At 44.1% G+C, this 15,837-nt stretch overlaps 2 protein-coding genes across 10 annotated transcripts in view; both read left to right on the forward strand.

The window, feature by feature from the left end:
- The window catches only part of LOC142068870 (uncharacterized), a 34,439-nt gene extending 28,093 nt beyond the window's left edge, over window positions 1-6,346 (forward strand). Inside the window, exons 2-3 of the mRNA XM_075118994.1 lie at window positions 4,726-5,134; window positions 5,713-6,346. Of these exons, the coding sequence (XP_074975095.1) occupies window positions 4,726-5,134; window positions 5,713-6,233 (930 nt within the window). The 3' untranslated portion in view covers window positions 6,234-6,346. The remainder of the gene's footprint in view (window positions 1-4,725; window positions 5,135-5,712) is intronic.
- Window positions 1-15,837, forward strand: part of PTPRT (protein tyrosine phosphatase receptor type T) — a 740,387-nt gene that overhangs the window by 456,877 nt on the left and 267,673 nt on the right. The window lies entirely within an intron of this gene.

A 15,837-nucleotide genomic window follows, 5' to 3' on the forward strand; every position in this document is an offset into this window, starting at 1 on the left:
TCCCTGGTATTTAATTACGTGAAAACTGAGTCTCTGGTGTGGCAACATAAAGACACTTGGCTTATTTTGAGCAACACTTATTAATCCCATTTCCAGTTACCAGTAGAGCCAATAGTTTAACTTAGGGGTCTGTGTGAATGTTTTCGTAGTTGATCTATGTGGCACTTGTAGCTCCTAAATTTCACTTTGTTTTTAGGGTTTTGCAGCAGAACTACTGAGTTTCCTCTGGTATTGGATAAAAATCATTATTACATAAAATTATGTAGCATTCAAACTTGAAACCACAGTGAGAACAGGTTATCTTGAAATTTGGCTCAGACTCCCACCTCAAAAATCTTATCAAGGCCTTGGTTTGAACTTTGAGTTTGCAACAAAACCCCAAACCAGATGTGTGATGTGGTTTTCATAGCTTTAGTTAACAATCTTGGTGTGATTCCATATGCATAACTCCTCATTTACTACACTGTGTCCTAGTAGTAGTAGTTTCAGTTGCCATTTCCATTAGCACATTAAATGTTTATATTATTTGATGTGTTTGGCATTAAAACTGGATCTGATCATATATATACAATTTGTTTAAAATAAAAGGAGGGGACATCATTTTATCCCATATATCAATCATATAAATCTCCCTAGGATGAATTTTCTGAAATGTATGGACAAGCCATTTTGCTTTTTCATTATGTATATGTGAAAAGAGTAATTTATCTTCCAGAGTGGTTATAAAACCTGTGCAGTGGATCACAAAGAAAACTTTACTAGATACCAGTGTGTGTTTGCCTACACATTTCTGCATGGACTTGGAAGAATATAGTATTCTTTTTGCATGGGAGAATGTAGTTGTATGTGGGGGAATGTGTTGATCAGAACTGGTTCTTCATGTTCAAGAGAAAATGTTTTGGGTCGATATCTCTGGCCACGAGACTGTTTCAGCTCCTTCCTATGTAAACAAGAAAAACATCATTGCTTCACAGAGCTTCAGCCACCAATGGATGATGTTGGTTAGTGGACACAACATGTGACGACCCAGATCACAGCCCTTGGACCAGTTCAAGTTGGGGTGGGAAAGAAATCACAATATATGAATTTGCCCTTTCTGTCTGATCTTATATGTTCACTGTCTGAGGATTTGCGAGTCTGTCTGTTTATATTTTATGAATTCTGTCTGAGATTGTGAACTTTCAGTATGTGTGTTTACCAAGCTGCAAACTCAGTTTTGAATGTGAGGGGTCAGTTATTTTCTCTGTGGTCTCTCTTAGCCTCTACATTGGACTGAAATTCCAACCTGTAGTGATATAGGGCTGACAATAGCCAATTATTAAGGACTATTAGTGCCTGAATAGGCCTCACCTGGGAAGAACAAGAGAGTAAATGCATCCTACTTCTCTCCAATATCCCTCAACAGGAGTCTGGGGACTTGGAGCATGGAAGTTCCCCAAGCAGGACAGAGAGGTGACTAAGCAGGAGGTTATAAAAGGAATCAGAGGAGTCAGACAGAGAGAGAGACATGCAGGAAGTTTGGGAAGGTGATGAACCCAGCCAAGGATCAGAATAGCCAAGCTGGGGGAAGAAGGCATCATGTTTCAGCACATAAGCCATGCACTGCAATAGAAAGATCCCAGAAGGCCCCAGATGACCCTGATTCAGCCCAAACAATGCTCTGGAGTGGTGAGGAAATGGAGGGAGGGAGATATAGGTGGGGTTTATTATTCCATAAGTCTGTGTGTTCCTTGTGTGATTAAGAGCAATGGTGCACATGAGTCCTGTGTAAAGTCTGTGTGTCTTGTGTGCCACATCTTATGTGCCCCTGAGAGAGCTCATTTGTAACCCTTCGGTGGGATTCTGAGAGGGCGTGTTTGAGCTACGGGGGAATCTGAGGGTTCAGCACTCACTGTAGGGGCTAGCAGAGGACTGAACTGAAGGTTTCAGGAGGTGGTGCAACATGGAGGATCTGCTGCCCAAGTGTGCGCCCAGTGGCCCCAAGACAGTGGCAGTCCCTGGACTCTGTTCAGACTCTAGAGGCTTAAAAGACACAGGATCCAGTGATTGGCTCCCCTTGCGGCAGTCTGGTCAGTGGCCGAGAGGGGGCACTTGACTGGACCTGTGACAGGAAGTTGTTAGCGGGTTGGTTACATTTCTTGGTATGGGGAAAAACTTTTCCTTGCCCTGAATGAGGTGGGTGCGGAGGGGGGGGACACACAGAGTGCTAGCTGCATGAATAGTGCATACTCCATATTTGCCTGCCCATAGTACATAGTTAGCTTTCAGATACCCAATACTGGGTTTGTACAATCCAAGGTTTCATAGTTGTGTTTTATTTGTTTCTTTTTGTGGGGGCAGATCAGACACCAGTATTCCCAGTTTCCCCCTCTGTAGGAGAATAAATTGTCTGTAATTGTATCAGCCTATGAAGAAAATGTGGTAATATATAGGCTTATTTCGAAAGTTAAGTTCACTGGAAAGCAGTTTTTTACATTTTTCTGTATCCTCTTTTCAGCTAGTTTCTCTTCACATAATTTCTAAGTAAAATAATTCCCTTTGGGTGATTGACTCTAGGAAGTTGGCTGTCATATCCAAAGCATGACATTTGAAATCACATAAAAATGGACTTTAAATGTGCTGTTGCAAGTTTTAAAGTGGTTTTTTGATGTTGTGGTGGGGCACTAATATTTCTATGAGTAAATTCTATTGTCCCTAGACCCAATATTCTAAAGTTCAAGAATATTCATGACTGAATTTCTATTATAATTACATAGCTAAAAGAAAACCAACATAGTTTATAGGGTTCAGCGTGGTAGCCATGTTCGTCTGTATCAGCAGAAACAACGAGAAGACCTTGTGGCACCTTAGATACTAACAAATTTATTTGGGCATAAGGTTTCGTGGGCTAAAACCCACTTCATCAGATGTGTGGAGTGAAAAATACAGTAAGCAGTATGTATATTACAGCACATGAAAAGATGGGAGTTGCCTTACCAAGTTGGGGGTCAGTGCTAATGAGGCCAATTCAATCAAGGTGGATGTCGTCCATTCCCAACAGTTGACACGAAGGTGTGAGTATCAACAGATGCTCGCCTTAAGATCATGATTTTATGTAAGCCTGTTGCTAATGGGAACAAGTGATACCATGTAAATAGTGCAATTTCAGGAGAAGACTAGCTGCTGTGGGTTTGATTTTTTTCCATACCACCTTAAAGTCCCAGGATTGTTTTTTTGTCAAACCAATAGGTAAATATCCTTCTTCTGTGTCATCCAAAAGGAGTTTCTATTCCTATATACACAAGTTGTTTATTCAGCCCTAAGAGGTGGCATATTGAAACATAAGTAGTGGGTCATGTGGTCTGAACACTTTGTGTTATAACAGGTTACTTTGTCTATATAGATGAGGAAATTCCTATTAATCAAATATGCATACTAGGACAATCATTTATTTGGCTACAGTGACAGATTTCTGGGTGGTCACCCTTAACAGATCTATACCACGATGGTGCCAGTTGGCACTGTGCCCTCGTGTTGAGGCTGTACTCAAACAGAGGTAATCACATTCTACTGATATACATTCCCCCATATCAGAGTTCTAATTGTGTATAGATGACTGAAGTTTTGTGGAGATTTGCTATACCCTGTTAAACAGTTGCTGCATTTCTCCCCACCAGTGGCTGGAGTTCAGTAGTGGACTAAACAATTTTCAGTTTTGTTGATAATCATTTAATACACAATCTGTTACTAAAACTTAAGATCCTTTGGATAGGAAGGCACATGATTACATATAAGGTCCGTTTTGAACTTGGAGAATTTAGCCCTACATATTTTTGTAATTGAATCCATTTTAATTTGCTGACCAAAAAAAAAACACTAAGACAGCTGTCAGTCCTGCAAAGGCAAATACCTATGGAAGCGGAAACTGCATTTAGTCTCACCTTGTGCATTCTTAACAAACTAGATAACTGCATTCTGATTGCAGATGCTGGTGGTCATGATGCATGGAACAGAAAGAAAACAGCTTGATTTTATCTAGTAGGTGGAGCTAGCAGGACTGGCAGTTGGCCAAAAACAAATGTTTGTTTTGACTTGTAAGCAATGTGCAGAAGGCTTTTAGTGGAGACTAAATACTGAACAAGAAAATATAATTTCCATAGTCTCTTTCCTGACCACAACCACACTTTAGCCCTGGTCTACATGAGGAGTTGAGGTCGAATTTAGCAGCGTTAAATCGATTTAACCCTGCACCCGTCCACATGATGAAGCCCTTTTTTTTTACTTAAAGGGCTCTTAAAATCGATTTCCTTACTCCACCCCCGACAAGGGAATTAGCACTGAAATCGGCCTTGCTGGGTCGAATTTGGGGTACTGTGGATGCAATTAGATGGTATTGGCCTCCGGGAGCTATCCCAGAGTACTCCATTGTGACCACTCAGGACAGCGCTCTCAACTCAGATGCACTGGCCAGGTAGACAGGAAAAGGCTTGCAAACTTTTGAATTTCAATTTCCTGTTTGGCCAGCGTGGCAAGCTGCAGGTGACCATGCAGAGTTCATCAGCAGAGGTGACCATGCAGAGCTCATCGGCAGAGGTGACCATGATGGAGTCCCAGAATTGCAAAAGAGCTCCAGCATAGACCGAACGGGAGGTACGGGATCTGATCGCTGTATGGGGAGAGGAATCCATGCTATCAGAACTACATTCCAGTTTTCGAAATGCCAAAACATTTGTCAAAATCTCCCAGGGCGTGAAGGACAGAGGCCATAACAGGGACCCGAAGCAGTGCCGCGTGAAACTTAAGGAACTGAGGCAAGTCTACCAGAAAACCAGAGAGGCGAACGGCCACTCCGGGTCACAGCCCCAAACATGCCGCTTCTATGATGAGCTGCATGCCATTTTAGGGGGTTCAGCCACCACTACCCCAGCTGTGTTGTTTGACTCCTTCAATGGAGATGGAGGCAACACGGAAGCAGGTTTTGGGGACGAGGAAGATGATGATGATGATGAGGTTGTAGATAGTTCACAGCAAGCAAGCGGAGAAACCGGTTTTCCCGACAGCCAGGAACTGTTTCTCACCCTGGACCTGGAGCCAGTACCCCCCGAACCTACCCAAGGCTGCCTCCCGGACCCACCAGGTGGAGAAGGGACCTCCGGTGAGTGTACCTTTTAAAATACTATACATGGTTTAAAAGCAAGCATATTTAATGATTAATTTGCCCTGGCATTCGTGGCTCTCCTGTATATACTCCCAAAGCCTTTGCAAAAGGTTTCTGGGGAGGGCAGCCTTATTCCATCCACCATGGTAGGACACTTTACCACACCAGGCCAGTAACACGTACTCAGGAATCATTGTACAACAAAGCATTGCAGTGTATGTTTGCTGGTGTTCAAACAACATCCGTTCTTTATCTCTCTGTGTTATCCTCAGGAGAGTGATATCATTCGTGGCCACCGGGTTGAAATAGGGTGCTTTTCTTAAGGGGACATTCAGAGGTGCCCATTCCTGCTGGGCTGTTTGCCTGTGGCTGAACAGAAATGTTCCCCGCTGTTAGCTATGGGGAGGGGTAGGGGCTAGCCATGTGCTGGGAGGAGGCAAAATGCGACCTTGGAATGAAAGCACGTGTGCTATGTATGTAATGTTAACAGCAAGGTTTACCCTGAAAGAGTGTATCCATTGTTCTATAAAATGTGTCTTTTTAAATACCACTGTCCCTTTTTTTTTCTCCACCAGCTGCATGTGTCTCAAGGATCACAGGATCTTCTCCTTCCCAGAGGCTAGCGAAGATTAGAAGACGAAAAAAATGCACTCGCGATGAAATGTTCTCTGAGCTCATGCTGTCCTCCCACACTGACAGAGCACAGACGAATGCGTGGAGGCAGACAATGTCAGAGTGCAGGAAAGCACAAAATGACTGGGAGGAGAGGTGGCGGGCTGAAGAGAGTAAGTGGCGGGCTGAAGACAGGGCTGAAGCTGAAAGGTGGCGGCAACATGATGAGAGGAGGCAGGATACAATGCTGAGGCTGCTGGAGGATCAAACTAATATGCTCCAGCGTATGGTTGAGCTGCAGGAAAGGCAGCAGGAGCACAGACAGCCGCTACAGCCCCTGTATTACCAACCGCCCTCCTCCCCAAGTTCCATAGCTTCCTCACTCAGACTCCAAGGAACGCAGTGGGGGGGCCTCTGGCCACCCAGCCACTCCACCCCAGAGGATTGCCCAAAAAACAGAAGGCTGGCATTCAATAAGTTTTAAAGATTTAAACTTTTAAAGTGCTGTGTGGCCTTGTCCTTCCCTCCTCCACCACCCCTCCTGGTGCTTCTCTCCTCCACCATCCCTCCTGGGCTACCTTGGTAGTTATCCCCCTATTTGTGTGATGAATTAATAAAGAATGCATGAATGTAAAGGAACAATGACTTTATAACCTCTGCAAGCGGTGATCGAAGGGAGGAGAGAAGGGTGGTTAGCTTACAGGGAAGTAGAGTGAACCAGGGGGTGGGGGTTTCATCAAGGAGAAACAAACAGAATTTTCACACCGTAGCCTGGCCAGTCATGAAACTGGTTTTCAAAGCTTCTCTGATGCACACTGCACCCTCCTGTGCTCTTCTAACCGCCCTGGTATCTGGCTGTGCGTAACCAGCAGCCAGGCGATTTGCCTCAACCTCCCACCCCACCATAAACGTCTCCCCCTTACTCTCACAGATATTGTGGAGTGCACAGCAAGCAGTAATAACAGTGGGAATATTGGTTTCGCTGAGGTCTAAGCGAGTCAGTAAACTGCGCCAGCGCGCCTTTAAACGTCCAAATGCACATTCTACCACCATTCTGCACTTGCTCAGCCTGTAGTTGAACAGCTCCTGACCACTGTCTAGGCTGCCTGTGTACGGCTTCATGAGCCATGGCATTAAGGGGTAGGCTGGGTCCCCAAGGAAAACTATAGGCATTTCAACATCCCCAATGGTTATTTTCTGGTCTGGGAATAAAGTCCCTTCCTGCAGCTTTTGAAACAGACCAGACTTCCTGAAGATGCGAGCATCATGTACCTTTCCCGGCCATCCCACGTTGATATTGGTGAAACGTCCCTTATGATCCACCAGTGCTTGCAGCACTATTGAAAAGTACCCCTCGCGGTTTTTGTACTCGCCGGCTTGGTGCTCCGGTGCCAAGATAGGGATATGGGTTCCGTCTGTGGCTCCCCCACAGTTAGGGAATCCCATTGTAGCAAAGCCATCCACTATGACCTGCATATTTCCCAGAGTCACTACCCTTGATATCAGCAGATCTTTGATTGCATTGGCTACTTGCATCACAGCAGCCCCCACAGTAGATTTGCCCACTCCAAATTGATTCGCGACTGACCAGTAGCTGTCTGGCGTTGCAAGCTTCCACAGGGCTATTGCCACTCGCTTCTCAACTGTGAGGGCTGCTCTCATCTTGGTATTCTTGCGCCTCAGGGCTGGGGAAAGCAAGTCACAAAGTTCCATGAAAGTGCCCTTACGCATGCGAAAGTTTTGCAGCCACTGGGAGTCGTCCCAGACGTGCAACACTATGTGGTCCCACCAGTCTGTGCTTGTTTCCCGGACTCAGAATCAGGTTTCCACTGCATGAGCCTGCCCCATTAGCACCATGATGCCCACATTGCCAGGGCCCGTGCTTTGAGAGAAGTCTGTGTCCATGTCCTCATCACTCTCGTCACCGCGCTGACATCGCCTACTCGCCTGGTATCACTTTGCCAGGTTCTGGTGCTGCATATACTGCTGGATAATGCATGTGGTGTTTAATGTGCTCCTAATTGCCAAGTGATCTGAGCGGGCTCCATGCTTGCCGTGGTATGGCGTCTGCACAGAAAAAAGGCGCGGAACGATTGTCTGCCGTTGCCCTGATGGAGGGAGGGGCAACTGACGACATGGCTTTCAGGGTTGGCTTACAGGGAATTAAAATCAACAATGGGGGTGGCTTTGCGAGAAACTGAATGGCCCCCTCAAGGATAGAACTCAAAACTGGGTTTAGCAGGCCGTTGATTTCACAGAGGGAGGGAGGGAGGAAAAAATGAATACAAAACAAATCTGGTCTATTTCTTGTTTTGAGCCACTTCATCTATCTTTATACCTAACCCAGACTGTGCAGTACAACTGCTAGCCATCGTCATCTCCTGGGTGCTCAGCAGAAGATGGTGCAGTATGACTACTGGCCATCGTCTTCCGCTAGCTGCAGATTAAAAGACAGTGCAGTGCCGGTAGGACTCAATCGCCATGAGACGAAACAAGGGAAATGACCTGGCTTAGTCACTCTCATGTTTGCCCCGGCGCCTGTTTAAAAGAGCACCCAGGACTACGTCGACGACGGCTACCAGTCATACTGCACTGTCTGCTGCCAAAAGGCAATAAACTGCTGCTGTGTAGCAATGTAGTACCACGTCTGCCAGCACCCAGGAGACATACAGTGACAGTTAGCTGAGCGGGCTCTATGCTTGCCTTGGCATGGCGTCTGCACAGGTAACTCAAGAAAAAAGGCGCAAAACGATTGTTTGCCCTTGCTTTCACGGAGGGAGGGAGGGAACGGGGGCCTGACGACATGTACCCAGAATCACCCGCGACAATGTTTTAGCCCCATCAGGCACTGGGATTTCTACCCAGAATTCAAATGGGCGGCAGAGACTGCAGGAACTGTGGGATAGCCACCCACAGTGCAATGCTCTGGAAGTCGATGGTTGCCTCGGTACTGTGGACACACTCCGACGACTACATGCACTTAGAACATTTGTGTGGGGACACACGCAATCGACTGTATAAGAACACTTTCCACAAAACCAACTTCTATAACTTCAACCTAATTTCGTAGTGTAGACATACCCTTATACCCATACCTAATGGGGCTGTAGGCAAGTACTGTGAACGATACACTATGTAAAATGTTATCAAGTGGTGTATTAATTGACTAATTGAATCAACAATTAGCAAGTGCTCACCTGATTAAAGAGGCTGTGGTCGAGTGGTTCTTGCACATTGTCAATTGCTCAGGAATAAATCTATGCTTTATTGAGAAGATGTTAATTTGAGCAAGAAGATGTTAATCTGAGTAGGAGAGAGGTAGATTAGCAATGTGGCTGATGAAGTTTACCCTCTGCTGTTGCTCTCATGCTGCTCTCTTGAAAATCGGATCTGTAAAGGATATTACGCAGATTTGAAAGAAAAATTGAAACATGCAACTGTTTATCTGCTTGTGATGTCACATTCAGCTACTTTCATCTCAGAGGATAAAAGTAATTGAACAATAATCCTAAAGAGAGTGAAATATACAAATCAATAAACTGCTCTCACAGGAGAATTTTATTTTGATATGACTACTGGTACCTAACTCTTCCCAAAGCTTTTGGGATTTCCTTAGATGCTCTTGTGCTATTTCACATGGCTGGTGACATCTAGGTGAGAGAAAAGGCTATTATACCCTCTGAATGTCTCAAAACAAGAACAGCTCTTTCCCACTTTGATCGACATCCTACATTCTGGTTGGGTACTGAAAGTCAGTCAGTGGTGTGGGTGTGTATAATATATATATAAGTTCCTGTATGTGTGAATGTGACGTATATAAAAATGAAGGGTTAGTACTCCCATTGGAACTAGGGACAATGTAATCCATTATTATGCAAGCTTTGCCATATAGCTTCATTATACCACAGTTCTGACATGCAGTGGCACTTGTGTCTCTTACAATGCTGGGCACGGGGACTGGGGTGAGACGCCGGGGTGGGGAAGAGATAGGACTGGAACAGGGACAGCTTGGAGTGGATGTGGTAGACTTTGGCACCCTTGGGTAGGGAATGGGCAGAAAAGTCTGTGGCCGCTAGAGTACACTACCCTTCACAGCCTAGAATGGACCGTAAGGTTCACGAGTCTCTCTCTTTCTCTGCTGTCAGCAAATGTCTATGAAACCACTGGCAGTATCTGATCTCTCTCTAGTGCTGCTCTGCACAGAGGATGACAACCGACTACCGCTATCTTGTATTCCATTAATTTAAGTGGCAGTCTCCTTCACTATACATATCTTATTCTATCCAAGAGCAGGTCCATCTTGAACATTGTATGAGAAAGAGGACCTGTTGAAACAGTGACATTTGATCACTCTGCCAGCATTTGAAACTTCCAGCTGTAGAGAGTCCCCACATTTCAAAGCTTATTCTACTGCTTGAGAGAAATTGCAGCCATCTATGGAACAAACGCTGAAGCATTTGTGGGATATTGTTATTTTAATCCGCTAAGCCTTTTCTCTGCCCTCCTTCTCCATCACAGTCTGCTCTGAACACAATGAAATCACAAGCAGCTGGAGGACAACCAGCCTTCAAATTGACCCTTTGCTCTTTTTCCAAGTGAATAATTGGGAGGAAAAAGAAGTAACTAGGGCCAGATTATTCTTTGTATTAATTAATTGATATTTGGAATCATAACAAAAAAAGGAAGAAGTATAAGTCTCTCGGCGCAGGCTGCTTGGACTGCAAGTGAAGGAAGTAAGCTGTGGGGGTAGTCGCTGAAGCACTGGGTCATCATATCATTTCTCAGAGACCATAAGCTTTCCTCACACCTGTTGAGCAAAGGGGTTCCTAATCAGAATCTGCTCCTTCCTTCTCTCCCTACAACTTTCAAGACACAGTCATCCATTGATGCATCTGTGTGAAAATGGCCTTCTTGAGAAATGTAAAGGCAATATTTGGATCAGTTCCCTGCACAAGCTTTGCAATATCCCTGGAAATTGTCACAATCTGGACTTGGAGCCCAGAACATCGCTTAAGCCACTAAGGGGAAAACTAATTTCTTATGCTTTCATTGGTAGGCCTGTCTCATTGACTGATCCTAATGAGGTGGAAATGAGCTCAGTTGCCTAATTCTATTAAAAACATTTGCTGTTTTTGTACATGGATGCTCATCTGCTTCCTTGTAGCCTCATTGCTAAAGTCATGGTAGAACAGAAGCAGGCCACAGTTGCCCAAAACAAACCATGCTACTTTTCTCCAGATTTAATTTCCTTTTTATCCAGTAAGAAATGGCCCAGCACCAGAGGCAGTGTTCATCCAGAAAAGCTACACAGACTATAAAGCCCTTGATGTGGAGGAATGGAATCTCCATAGCTTACAACTCAGAAGTAACTGTCTAACTGCTCTCAGGTCGCATGATAATATGCTAGCTACTGCACTCAAATGTAATGGGTCAGGCTCTCTTCTATGGTTAAGATCAATTCAGTGCTGGGTTGTGTGTGTGTGTGTGTGTGTGTGTGCGCGCGCGCACGTAGCAGTTATGGCTCCCTAATTCTCTGCCCAGCTTTGTCCCAATTTCAGCCAGTGGTTCCAAAGAGACCTTCTGCCAGCTGGAGATAGCCAGTGTGTGGTCCATTTAAGCTATGTCCTTCCTGCTTCTCCCTGGCCCCTGGGCAAGGTCGCTGGGTGGTTAGTAGCTTAGGAACTGGCTCTCTGGCTGCTGGGGAATGAATCCCTAGATGGGGAGGTAAGCGCATTCTCCAATTCTTTTGTCCCGCTCGTATAGGTTGCAGGGAGTGGAGCAGGGCTGCAAATCTGCCTCTGTAATGGCATGTGTCTGTGAATAAGGACAGCTCTATTTCCCGATGGCTCAGCTGGTTAAGCATTAGGTTGGAAACCCCAAGAACCATTAGAACCACAGGCTAAAATCCTAGCAGTTAGTTCCAAGGTACATAAAATATCTTGTGATTTTCTCTCTGTCACATTGGCTGCCCCTTTAAGAGCTGTCAGGAGCCAGCCTACCTGTGACAACCTTCCGGTTGGTAGAAGGAGACAACTCAGGCCCACCTAGAAGTAATTAAATCTCTAGGTGACTGGTTGGCAGCCAATTAGCTAATGAGCCTGATAAAGGGCTACCAGACTCAGCTGGAGGCCTTCCTAGAGACAGGAATTTCCAGAGGAGAGGAGTTTCTGGGGGAAGCTGAGCAGGGAACACTTGAGAGCACAGGGCCTGGAAGATGTGCTCCACGGGATGGGAAACTCCCAAACAGTGGCAGGAAGCCCAGCCTGTGAGGAGCTACTGCTGCCCTGGAGAAGAGCTGCAGCTGAGACAGCTCTATAGACCCCTGGCTCCATGGAAAGATTTTTCCCAGTGGTAAGAGGCTTTTGACTCCAGGGAAGGGACCCAAGCCGAGAGAGCACTGCTGAAGGGGAGCGTTGAACCCAGGTGGGAATAAACTGAGACTAACTCTGTCTCCCAGCTACGATGCTAGGGTGAAGGCTTGCTTGTATTTTCATTGGGTCTTTGCTTAATAAACTAGACCCCTCAGAAGGGTCATTGTTCCCTATATAAAGCCTCATTAAACTGATTGATGATATTAGGGGAAACTAAGGCAGGGTGCACCACACTTTGCCAAAAGAGGGTACTATAGTTGAGGTACACAGCCTGTGATGCTCTCTGTAGGACTTTTGTATAAGAACATAAAAACTGAGCTCCAGTCTACTTTATACAGACAATAAACCTCCTATGACTCTTCCCTCATCCTCCTCCCAAAAAAAATCTATAGAGGTTTTCCTTATGGTTGTCTCAATTTTCTTTCTCTGCAACATGCTGACAACTGACTGGTTGCTATACTCCTCCACAAAAGTGGTTGCATTTCAGTTGTGTGCAAGTAAGTGTGTGTGTGTGTACAGGTGTGTAAATGTCTCCCATTTGGTGTCCTTCACTTGTCATCACTGCTTTTGTGGCCACCAGGTAAAATGTTACATGCCTTTAGTAAGTCAGAGGATACTGCTGGTGTCTACTTTGCCAACCAAATGAGCAGCATAACACATCTGGAGGATGGCCACAGGCATGACACAGCAGACAGAGGGTTAAGAAATGATAAACAGTTACAGCTCCCTATTGTAACAGAGAAGCAGTTGAAATCAGGCAAAAGAAAACAGTTTGATGGAATAATCCTGTTTAGATGGAATAATCCTGTTTAAAAACAAACAAAAAAAACCCACCTCTGAGTTTGTGAAGCAGGCAATGCAGAATTCATCTGCTCGCTTGCCTGAGGTGAAATCAACTCGACAGTGAGCCTGGTGGAGACTTCATCAGTTTTTCAGCCTTCCTTTAGGAGCAGCACCTGATGCATTCAGCATGAATCATGCACAAATTTGTGCCTCCTACGATGCTGAATGTTACATTGTGAACGAACCCAGAGCATGCCCTGATAATAGAAACCTTCAATAATACATGTGGTGCCACGTGACACTGGAAAGATTACAGGTATTAAAGGCAATTTAGAATAATTTAGAATCAAGCCATTTTCTGAGCAGGCAATTAATCCTGTTGCATTTTTTTAAAAAAGCTGCTGCATTTGAACAAAATATACTTGGGTTAAAAGAAAGACTTGGAATTAAGTGAGACTTTTAAAAAAATAGAGGATTTTAGCAAGGCTGTTGTAATCCTGCCACTCTTGCCTGCATATTCAGATTATATTATGAATATTATGTGCTGGAAGCTGTGCTTTTTTCCCCACTCAGGGGGCTCAATATACTTGAAGGAAGACAAATTAAAAATCTGTATTCTTTCTCTTACAAAATCACTGTAACTTGTGTTTAGTACCCGATAAGTGAGTATTTTTTAAGGGGGGAGGGTTAATGGGGTAAAAGAAGGATGGTTAGACACAAGGTGCTGTCTGGTGGTACCTGTTACAGCAGGATGACTGGAGTGTCAGAACTCCTGGGTTTATTCCCATTTCTGCTGGTGATTTGTTTTGAAACTTTGGCCAATTCACTTAATCTCCTCGTTCCTCAATTTACCCATTTGTAAAATGAGTAGAAACAAGGCTCACCTATTTCCAAGGGATTTTGTTCATCTTAACTGCTGAACATTCATTGATTTGTTTTAAAGTACTTTGAGACCCTTGGATAAAAGGAGCTGCTTAAGTAGTATGTTTGGACATGAAGTATGGTATATCAGCAAGCTGCTTGCTCAGATATACCAAGAGATAAATCTGTTACAAGTAGCTAAGAATTTATACACCAATGTTAGCCAAGTAGGAGACTTTCAAGTTGGTTGGAATACAATCTTTGGCTCTGATTTTGACAATAGTCTGGCAAAAATTGGCTCTTTCAGAGGTACAAGAACATGTATACAATGCATATCATAGCCACATGTTCCAAAGGCTGTACAGGTATCTGAGCTGTGCACACAGATGCCGTGATTTGGGTAAGTGCAGTGGGTGATTTTTATGCTCACATCTGGGTCTACAGACACACATTGGCTTTGCTTGTATGCAGGGTGAGCTGGCTCAAAAGTATGTATTTAGTTCTTTGCTCAGTTTTCTGCAGACTGCCTATTCAAATAAATGCAGCACTAGGAGCACAGTATGATGTAAATGGTCTCAAAAAAGTGCCAAGTCTGGCATTACAACACTCTCCCAGCATTTTCATTCTCTGTCATTCTTTTACATTTTCTTTCCTTTCCAGTCACTGATCTATTGTTCCCCCTCCCTGATATTAGAGACAGGACTGACTGCTGTGCTCACTGTATTGAGTAACAGTCATGGCACATTCAGCAACAGTTATGGCCTCCCCAATTACTGGCCTAGCTATGAGGTCTTAAGAGTGAGTGAGAGGGAGAGAGTGAGCGTGCGTGCGCACATGCTTGGCCTGGTCTAAGGCACAGTGCCAACTGTCCTGTTCTAAGTTTATACTCTATCAGCTGCACAATCAGATCTGCTATGCTGTCAGAAATTGGATAGTGAAGATACATATTGATGTTGGAGACTGATGATATTTCAAAGCAAGGAGGCAAAGCTGACCGATGAAGGTGCTTACAGCCAATCTACAGTAACGGGGAAATGTCACAATAGCTTCTGACTCAACACTGGCTAAACAGCATCTACAGTAACAGGTTAGCAGGGCTCTTCTGTTGTCCCACCCTGTTAGCAAGTGTTGAAAGGCTTCAGGGGAGATGATGCTGGATTCTTGCTGACTTTCTGTAGCAAATGTGGTTCATTAACCCAGCCAGAGAAAAAGGGGGGTGGCAGTGGCTCTTTAGTCATGGACAGACAGGTCTCTGCGGGGAAACCCGAGGAGCAGCCAAGCTTAGGGAGAAAACTTAATCTGAGGTTTACGTTTTTGTTTGTTACCCACTTCCTGGGACTTTGCTGTATTGGTAAGTAGGGGACTTACTGCACTGTGTGTAGACTCTGTTCAGAGTAGAAACTCCACTTGCCTTATACATATTCTGAGGAGTGTCCATGGCATATTGAAATTCATACTCATTGAAATATATGCACACTCATTAAATAATATATTCCTTTCCAATGAAGTATTATGTTTCAGTGTTCTGTTACACAATAAGCTTTTCTTTAAAATGATGCATTATTTTCTATCACTGCTAACTGAAAATAACTGACAATAACTGACTTCATTTTTTTCCTGTAGAAGTGTTTATATTTGTGATGAAGGAGCCACATAAGTAATTCATGCAAGAATCTTTGTATATTTGTAAAGAGTTGAAATGAAAATCATTTAAAAACAATTCCATATCCTATTACTAATAACACTGCTATGAAAATTGAAATGATGTAATATAAAACCAGAAATTCCAAACAGCATGTGAAAATGTGCATTCTGATTTGCACAACTAATTTATGAACATAATTGTAACCATGTGCAATTGCAGCAATTCTGAATGCAAATGTTCTTTTCTGTGTCCAACTGGTCACTTATGTGCGCATTTATAATTTGTGCAAGTTATTGTGTCTTGACATTAAGAAAAATCTGGGCTATACTTTTGGTTACTGTGTCTGCTTTCTTTATATTCTTTTCATTGCTTTTTGTTTACATGATGAAACGAGATTGGCAGTAACACTTCAAATCTAATCTTACTCA

The sequence above is a fragment of the Caretta caretta genome, chromosome 13, assembly GCF_965140235.1.
Source record: "Caretta caretta isolate rCarCar2 chromosome 13, rCarCar1.hap1, whole genome shotgun sequence".
Lineage (NCBI taxonomy): Eukaryota > Metazoa > Chordata > Testudines > Cheloniidae > Caretta > Caretta caretta.